This window comes from Pseudonaja textilis, chromosome 11 (genome assembly GCF_049901715.1).
Source record: "Pseudonaja textilis isolate UNSWEBS1 chromosome 11, rPseTex1.2, whole genome shotgun sequence".
NCBI lineage: Eukaryota > Metazoa > Chordata > Lepidosauria > Squamata > Elapidae > Pseudonaja > Pseudonaja textilis.
In genome coordinates, this window is record NC_142000.1 from 17026938 (window position 1) to 17037002 (window position 10065).

Below are 10065 nucleotides of genomic sequence, written 5' to 3' on the forward strand. Positions count from 1 at the left end.
GGAAGGGGAAAGGAAGAAAGGAAGAAGAAAAAGGGAAGGAAGAAAGAAAGAAAAGAAAGAAAGGGGAAGGGAAGAAGGAAGGAAGGTAGGAAGGAGAAGGGAGGGAAGAAGAGAAAGTTTGCTAAACTTTTTCAAGCGTTCCTAAAATCTTAGAGGACACTTAGAACCAAACAGGGGAGGGAGGGAAAGAGCGTGCAAACTGCGCGTGCGCATCCCTCTTTGCCCGTCTCTTCAGCCTCCTCCAGCTTCTTGCCCACAAGGGGGTGGACCCAATGACCCAAAGGCTTGTTGGTGGAAGGACGTAGTCTGGGCGAACCCTGCCCAATGGGAAGTGCCGATGATGCGACGGCGTTGAAGGAAATTCGAGAGCTTACGTCGCGGGATAGAGCGCCGGAGGAGGGAAGCTCCCGGCTTTGGGCGGCTGGTCTCGGAAGCGGTCACGTCCCCTTTCATCCGATCCAGAGATGAATTCGCTGGAACAAGCGGAAGGTAAGGCAGGGGAAGACGGGTCCGAGCATCTTCGCTTGGTTCCAAGGCTGGTCTGGGTCGTTATCCCACGTCCCGAACCCCAAGACTCCGCCGCCTTCCCCAACCTGGCGCCCCCCGAATCTGCTGAACTGTCATCTGTCAGTCAACTATCTATCTATCTATCTATCTATCTATCTATCTATCTATCTATCTATCTATCTATCTATCTATCTATCATCTATCTATCTATCTATCTATCTATCTATCTATCTATCTATCTATCATCTATCGTCTATCATTTATCTACTAGATATCATCTATCTATCTATCTATCTATCCATCCATCCATCCATCTATCTATCTATCTATCATTTATCTATCTTCTATCTATCTATCTATCTATCATCTATCGTCTATCATTTATCTACTAGATATCATCTATCTATCTATCTATCTATCTATCTATCTATCTATCCATCCATCCATCCATCCATCTATCTATCTATCTATCCATCCATCCATCCATCCATCTAATCTATCTAATCTATCGGTATCTATTTACATCTATATATCTATTTAACTATATATAATCTATCATGTCTGTAGGTGTATTTAACTGTCAATCATCTATCTCTATATAATTTGTCTATCAATCTATATCATCCACCAATTTATCATCTATGTCATCTATCACCATCTGTCTGGGTCATCTATCATCCACCCACCCACCTATCCATCCATTATCTATCTAATCTATCTATTCAATAAATTAGAGAAGGACAGTTCAGCAGACGTATAGGCTATGTGCTGGCCGCAGTTCATCAGGTCTACTTCATCCCCACCAACTTGCTTGGTGAGCCTGCAGGTGAGGGGATAGACTAGGAATGGCAATTATTTGGACCATTGTGGTGGTTGATAGATCAATAACAGATCCCACCATCACCACCCCACTCATCCTACTCCCTCTCTCCCCCACTTTTGGTCAGGGTTGAGTACTGGTAGTCCTCGGTATACAACAGTTCATTTAGTGAAGGGACTTGGGACCATTTTTCACACACAACAGGATTTGTGCTCTGAATAAATTATCTTCTTTATTTTCCCCTTGTATTATTATTATTTATTACTTCTGCAGCCAGCTGCCTACAGTTTGGCAGTTCAAATCCCACCAGGCTCAAGGTTGACTCAGCCTTCCATCCTTCCGAGGTGGGTAAAATGAGGACCCAGATTGTTGGGGGGAAAGAGGCTGACTCTGTAAACTGCTTAGAGAGGGCTATAAAGCACTATAAAGCGGTATATAAGTCTAAGTGATATTGCTACTATGGTTCATTGCAGAGGCCAGATGTTCAAACTGAATTTGGCATTTTTGTCTACCTATAGGACCTAATTATTGTTATTTTCGTTGCAAGTACACTGAGTGATTTTGTACTGGAGACAAATTTCTTGCAGGTCTAATCACACTTGGCCAATAGTATTCAATTTAGGATTACCTGCACTGGATGGTATTGTATTATGTGTCTGTGTCATCCGTATCCAATTTTACAAAAAAAAAAAAAGTGTTTATCTATCAGTACAATAGACAAAACACAGCTAGAATGAAAAATAAAACTGCAGAGATTTATCCAGGTAGGGCCAGAAATCAGCACTAACTTAAAAGCACACAAATGTCCTTAGTAGCCATCATGTAAAGGAGTTTCAAGATGCTAAATCTATGTTCTAAAGTAGGCTTTGGCTAATCCGGTTATTCCCTTTCATTTTTAGATCTCAAGGCTTTTGAAAGAAGACTAACTGAATACATAGCTTGTTTACAACCAGCTACTGGACGCTGGAGAAGTAAGTTGCAGGCCTTCCTCCCAACTATTAAACACTTGATCAAATTGTTGCTATCTGTGTCTTTAAGAAACTCATTTTGAAAAGCTAGGTGATGGAAATCTGCATTATTCGGTAAAGTATATTATAATGACTATGCTTGCGGTTTACAATAAGGATGATTTTTGCTTTAAAAAAAATCTGCAAAAAAAGTAATAAACCAGATCCGATCATGGGGTGCTTTACAACCTTCACAATTTGAGACCGTAGTTGGCAGGGTCCAATTTGGTTGTTGTTATGGTTTATTCCCAATGTATGAAATATAACAACATCATTTTTGTCCTTTTGGTTTTCCTCCAGTAATTCTTATAGTGGTATCAGTCTGTACAGCCACTGGTGCTTGGAACTGGTTAATAGATCCTGAAACACAGAAGGTGGGTGAAGTCCTAGCATTTTTTAAAAAAATGGCCCTATAGATTCATAGGGAAGATATTTAGGATATTTTAGCAAGTGTTGTGGGATGTCTGGAAAATTGCTGTTTCTCCTCGAACAATATTTGAGGCATGTCATTACCGTCAAGGTAGCACTTTTGTTTCCCAAAATAGAATCTCAATACTGCACATTCTCAAAGCATGTCTAGAACAACATAGGAGAGTTGTCTACTTGTGATTACACCATAATTTGGGGTCTTTTAGATTAGATTTCGGAAGCTAACAACTAGAATCTGTCCACCTTAAAAAAAAAAAATCAGATTGCTAACCCCTATATACCATGGTAGCAGAGGAAAAAAAATAGAAATTAGGTTTATTGCTTTTTGCTAAGAATTTGCTTAGAAGGGAATCGAAAGTACAGTGGAGATTTTCACTTCCTTACAGTTTTTGTGAGTTCCGTCTTTCAGTTTTGTGTTTACTCATTCAATGTAAGAATGTTTTTTTTTTTAAATAAAAAGTTGTTTGATTCTCTCCTAGGTATCCTTTTTCACATCTCTATGGAATCATCCATTCTTCACCATTAGCTGTATTACATTAATTGGTTTATTTTTTGCTGGAATACATAAAAGAGTAGTGGCGCCGTCAATGTATCCTTTTCCAAGGGTTTTATGCAGGTACCAGGTGAATATGTGCAATACATAGCTATTGAATTCTTGACTTACAACAGTCCGTTTAGGGACCAAAGTTACAATGGCATTGAAAAAAGTGACTTATGACCATGTTTCACACTTATGACTGTTGCAGCATTTTCTCTCATCATGGGATCAAAATTCAAAGGTTTGGCCACTGACTCATATTTGTGACCATTACTGTGTCTCAAGATCACTTTAAACTTTCAAGAAGAGATTGGATTGCCATTTGTCAGAAATGGTGTAGGGTCTCCTGCTTGGGTGGGGGGTTTGGACTAGATGACCTATAAGATCCCTTCCAACTCTGATTATCTGTTAGATCATGTGATCAAAGGGGAAGCCAGATTCACTTAACAACTGGGTTACTAACTGATTACCTGCGGTGATTCACTTAACAACCAAGGCAAGAAAGGCGGAAAATGGGACAACGTTCACTTAAATGTCTCACTTAACAACAGAAATGTTGGGCTCAGTTATTGTTGTAAGTTGAGGACTACCTGAATGCCGTTTAGCCATATTTACAGGAGGGCAATTTAAAGTATAAGAAGCTCTTAACTCTAGCGTAGGTTTTGCCTCAGACTAAAACTTTCCCCTCTTAAAAAGCTACAGAGAAAGGAGAATATAGCTTTGTGCCCTTTTGGCTAGAAAGGCAATTGATTTGATTTGATTTTTTTTCATATTTTGTCACTGACGAGCATTTTTTAAAAGAATTATCAAGCGGTTGGAAGGGAAATTAAATATCTGGTGAGCAGCTCAGAAATATTTTTATCAGCTTGCTAAATGGATTAGGAAAGCAGGCCCTTTGACTATGGAGAAAGCAAGTTTCTTTGACACCCGCTTCAGCATAGCCGCTCGATGTCGAACTGTTTTGGCGGAATACAACATGTCGTGCGACGACGTAAGTAACTCTGTTTTCCGTGGATTAACCACGTTGAGTTTTGACATTGGAAACGAAACTTCTGGTGGGAGAGAAGTGCTGGTTTATCTTACCACTTAAGGCTGGTTGTTGTTTTTTTCCTCCCCACACAGACTGGAAAATTAATCTTGAAACCTCGGCTCCACGTCCAATAACCCCTAGCCTTTGTGCAGAGGATTGTGGAATTACACACGCCGTTTTGTTTCTTCACTACAACGAGGCCAAAGGAGACCGAGAAAGAGGTGTGTCTTCAACCTTTGATGGAACGACGGGCAAAACGTCTGACATCTCCACAGCTTTTCTGCCCGAACTCTGTGTTACCGATTTCTCCTAGGACAGTATTACCATTTCCTCATCTCTCATGGCGAGGGGGTGCCGAGGCAGCCTCTTCCAGAAACTCGTCTGCGTTTACCACACGCAAGTAATTGTAAATAGAAAACGGCGACAGTGTTTTTACTGCCACTCGCCGCAACGTTGTTGCTTTTTTTAACCAGCGCGTGTGTTTGTGGATTGCGAGCCCTTCACTCCCTTCCATGTCTGTGGTCCCGATGTGTTGACAGGTCACATCCAGAGTTCGTCGTGGTTTATTCGATGAATGAGTTGACACGTTGCCTAATGTTTCACAGTTGGGTCTTTCCTTGTGACAGCAGCAACCTCAACCTCCTGGAACTTATCAGCAGAACGTTACATCTGGGTTGCCATTTTGAGCTTCCCACAACTCTGCAAATACTGTACGGTGTAAAGTTGTTTTCCTTTTTGGCTCTTGTTTGGACCCAGACGATGGGAGAGAGGCTCGAGAGTCACATTTTACATTTTCTTCTTAATAATTATAAATGTTTGGCCTCCCGCATGTTTGAAGAAAGCAGAGGGGAAAAAAATGACAGAACATCCCACACAAATACCTTGTGCCGGATCAAGAAGCAGATTTTTGTTTTTAGTCCTAATTTTTCGCTTTGTGCAACCTTTGATCTGCTCTGTTCTCCACAGCTTGCTGTTTTTCGCTCTTCCTCCTCCTGAGTTATCCTTTTTCTCTCTCTCTGGATTAAAAACAAAAAACTCCCCAATGTATTGGATTTGAAATTGATGCCGAGAGAGTTTTGTCATGAAATTATAGTATTGCTGAATGGGATGCATTGTTTGTTCTTTATATTACTTGATGAAAGAAGTGCCAGAAGTGTAACCAAACGATTTTGCTGCTCTTTTGGGGTTTTGTTTTAGCCTGGTGCATGCAGGATGCCCACAACGGACCTAAGACAATTGAAGAATTGGGGAGTAGGCTCTTAGCCTTGTATTGGACACCCACCTTCCAAACTCAGCTTGATGGGTAGCCAGGTTTTTCTGTGTAGCCATTTGTGGACCCTTTTCTAGCGATGACTGCAAATATCACTCCACGCTAGACGTGGTGAGCCAAAGCTCAGCATCATGGAAACCATACGAGATACTCTCAAACTGTAGTGCTCGGTGTTGATCATGGTTTAATTTAGTAGAAGTACTGGAGACATGAAGCTTTCACTGTGATATTGGAAGTGGTAGTCTCGTTGGATGTGTTTCCTCACCAAAAATATCTGCTTAAGGAAAAGGTTTTGTACTCACGAGGTCAGGTTTTAGATTGCTTAGTGACTCTAGTGTTTCTCCATATGAGGAATTTCTTAAAACTTTTTTTTTTACAAACTATTTTAATTATCCTTGTTACACAGAAGTGTTAAAATAAAATTTTTAAAAAAACCAGTGGCTGTTACTCACAGTGTGACTTTTAAAATACCGACCCAGGAATTTAATTTTAAATCCGTGAGCCTTTTTTTTAAAACATACAAGCTATTTTAATAAGCGCATTGCTCTTTTAAGACGCGGCTGAGACCAAAAGGAACTTCTCCGTGCAAGAATTTGTAGGAGAAGAAATCTCTTGGATTTAGAAATAATGCACATCGAAGTCTGATTTTTCTTCTTTTGCTCTTGGAAGTGTCTTCTCTATTCCTTACATCACCATGGTTTTTAAGCAGCTGTACAATTTTTTTGTAGGAATTGCCTTTTCAATAAATATTTTATTATTTGATCTTTAAAAAAAATGCAAGTGTGTTTGTTGGAAGTAAAACCTCTGAAATCGCTAACTTCTGAAAATTCTATTGGGGGGAAAAATTGCAAACTACAATAAAAATAATTTTTGAAACCAATCAACGGTTAGGTCTCCGTAAAAACTCTCTACAAATAACCATGCTGCATGAATTTATTAGCAAGGCTTCTTCAAAGGAGGGCATAATGATTTATACATTTTCCTGTTTGTTGTAAAATGAAAAATCAGGAATAACATGGTAGCCCCTTACCCAGCCAATGCATTCTATAAAATTATCAGATTCCTGATTTTTGGCAGCTAAAAATAATCTCTTTCCTTAAGACCTAATTATAGACATGATTATCTATAATAGCCCCATTCCACTTTTTTTTTAAAAAAAAAATATCTTGGCTGATAAAAGCATTGTATAGGTCCGTGATGGCAAGCCTATAGCAGAGGTGGCTCGCAGGGCTCTCTCTCTGGGCACATGAGCCATGGCTCAGCTCAGCTCTGCCACGCATGTGCGCGTGCCTTCCACTGGCCAGCTGGTCTTTGGGTCTCTTCTGCAGGGTGTATGCATGGGGGTGGAGTCCATTTATGGGATGCACGTGCAGGAGTGTGCACACACGTGAGGGTGGGGTACATGTGCAGAGGGGCACACACATGCACGGGAGACACATGCAAATTGCATTTTGGAGATTTGGGACAACTCGGTGCCAAAAAGGTTAGCCATCACTGGTATAAGTGATTCTTAACTTACAACAATTCATTTAACGACTGTTCGAAGTTACAAAACGGTACTGAAAAAAAGTGACATGGCCGTTTTTGCAGCAACCTCGTGGCCACATGATCAGAATGTGGACCCTTGGCAACTGCCTCGCACTTATGACGGTTGCAGAGTCCCGAGGTCATGTGATCACGTTTCCTGAGCAAAATCAATGGGGAATCCAGATTCACTTAACAACCATGTTGCTCTCTTAACTGCAGTGATTCACTTAACAACGATGGCCAGAATGGTCTTCAAGTGGGGCAAAACTCACTTTGCAAATGTCTCACTTAGCAACAGAAACGTTGGGCTCGATTGTGGTCATAACTGGAGGATGACCTGTAGAAGTTCAAAACCCATCAATTGCCCGAATACAGGCGTTATCTTAATGTAAGCTTTGAAAATAACCAAAATAGTTCATTTTTCTACACTTTAATACCGTTTTTAAAATCAAGCTTGCAAAGTGGCAGAGAACAGAGTACGTACCCACTGCTCAGCTATAATTTCCCCAAATTATGATAAGCCGGATCTTTTTAATCGGCACGATAAATCCCAGCATTTTCAATCTCATCTTTCCAATTCTAGATCCAATTCTGTACCACTCTGTACCACTCTGCAGCTGGGCTGTTCCCATTATTAGAGCATGCTAGCTGGTGGATTCTGGGAGTTGAAGTCCACACATCATCAAGTTGCCCAGTCTGAATTAGAATTTTGGAAGTCAGAAAAACCAGAAAAGCTGCTTCCAATTCTGATATGTATATTTTCTGCACTTGAGAGCTGCTGTCTTGAAATTTTATTTTATTTATTTTATTTTGTCAAGCGATTATAAGGTAACAGGTATAAGTATAGCATAGTTATGAATATATGAAATGGATACATAAATAAAATATAAAAAGAAACAAAAAGAAACAATAGGACAGGGACGGCTTTAATGGTGTCATCGCTGCAGTCTTCACCTCCTTTCAGGGGTGGGATGGACCTTAAGTCTTTTAGTTAGTTGTTTGCAAAATTGTAGAAAGCGTGCATGGAATTGGTGTGTAGGTTTTCCTCTTGTTTAAATCTAAGGAATTGTTACGGCTTATCGATTTAAGGCAAAATTTGTTAGGAAAGAACGCAGATTAGCAATCTAGCGGTACTAAAATAATACGTATTAGACTTACATCCGGCTGTTAAACTTCCAATAAACGTCAGCAGCGGAAGTGGTCCCTTCCATCCACTCTTGATCTCACGGACTTGTCTGGACCTGTCTGGACCTATTTAGCCTATGGGAGAAAAAAGACCCTTCCCATTAAACAGATCCCTTTAGACCCCAGTGCAGCTTTGCCTTCTGAACTGAGATCTACTGATGCGGAGGATTTGAAGTATAACTTTAAGTATATGGATTATATGCGAGATGAAACTTGATCGAGACGAGATACTGGACAACTTGGAAGAAAATTTGGCGGGCACCCATCTCTGTAATGGAGAAATGCTTCATCCATGCTCCCATCCTCCGTACTGATGGACAGCTCACCACAATCTGGTATGAAAGATACTGTTTTATCGTTTTAGGCAAGATTAACTTGCATTTATTATCCAACGGTTAAATATTATACAATAGAAATGTGATCCTAGGAACGTTTACCTTATATATTTTAAGATATGGTTGAATAGGCAAGACTTTTAAGCTTTCATAATTTAAGAAAAAAAGAACGTTGAAATGTGGAGATTCCAAAACATAGTAGATTAATAATAAGGCCTTCCTACTAGGCAGAAAAAATTGGTAGGATATCTACCAAATGTAGAATGATTATTAAAAAATGTTCATAGCTGACTTCACGGTTTTAAAAAAGCCGCCCTCTTGCCATTAACTCAAGGAGAAAACTGCTTTTAAAAGACAGTTTTGTTAACTATCGAATTAGCAAAACCAGAGGCAGCTTTGATTACACCTAACCTGCAAGCAGAAAAAAAAAAATCTAAGCAGGATTTTTAAATCTCTGTTCTAAATTGTCAACAATTGGAATGGACCGTTAACTTTAATTTTGTTTAAAATCCCACTGAATAAGTCAAGCTCCCGAGTGACTGAGCCATGTTTTTTTTTTTTTTCAAAGTATCTTATAGTGGTCTAGCAATGAATAGAAATCTTTCTCAATTTACAATTCTGAATAGAGTTTGGAAGTTAGGGATCCTTGATGCTCTCTGAGTTTGGTTGTCTTTTTGCAGATGTTTCACTACCAAATTAGAAGGGGGTTTGGAGAGGAGGAAGAGGATTGTGGGGTCCTTGGTGCTCTCTGAGCTTGCTTGCTTGTTTTCTTGCAGGTGTTTCGTTACTCAAACTAGGTAATATCAATATCATCAGTGCTAGAAAGAAGTGGGATTTGCTCTCTGTTTATATTCTAGTAGTTTGCCCTGGGGTGGTTTTAGAGGTTCTTTGGTTGGGCGGTTTACTATGGGCTTCTTCTACACAAAGAACCTCTAAACGTGTTTATATCCCATTCCTTACCAGCTCTGATGATGTTACCTAGTTTGTAAGGAAATGTCTGCAAGAAAACCAGCAAGCTCAGAGAGCACCAAGGACCCCAAAGTCTTACTCCTCCCCCTCTCTGCAAACCTTCTATTCTATTCTATTCTATTCTATTCTATTCTATTTCTATTCTATTCTATTCTACTCTATTTTATTCTTCCTTCCCATGTTCTAGTCTATTCCATATTCCGTTCTATTCTTCATTCATTCTATTCCATATTCCATTCTACTCTATATTCTATTCTATTCTTTCACTCCAATATTCAATTCAATTCCCATATTCTATTCTACTCTATTTTTCATTCCAATATTCTATTAAATTCCCTATTCTATTCTATGCTATGCTATTCTATTCTTCATTCCAATATTCAATTCAATTCCATATTCTATTCTATTCCATTTTTATTTTATTCTATATCTTATTCTGTTCTGTTCT

At 39.5% G+C, this 10065-nt stretch overlaps 1 protein-coding gene across 2 annotated transcripts; it reads left to right on the plus strand.

Annotated features, from left to right (window-relative positions):
- The first annotated feature begins 356 nt into the window (after positions 1-356).
- Positions 357-6376, plus strand: CNEP1R1 (CTD nuclear envelope phosphatase 1 regulatory subunit 1). Of its 2 annotated transcripts, XM_026713932.2 has the most exons (6): positions 357-489; positions 2227-2298; positions 2635-2708; positions 3243-3352; positions 4238-4292; positions 4424-6376. In XM_026713932.2, the coding sequence occupies exons 1-6, from the start codon at positions 465-467 to the stop codon at positions 4463-4465; spliced, it is 378 nt and encodes a 125-aa protein (XP_026569717.1). In that variant the 5' UTR covers positions 357-464; the 3' UTR covers positions 4466-6376. The 2 variants fall into 2 exon arrangements, with proteins under 2 accessions (XP_026569717.1, XP_087796803.1); XM_087940677.1 differs by lacking the exon at positions 3243-3352.
- The last annotated feature ends 3689 nt before the right edge of the window (positions 6377-10065 follow it).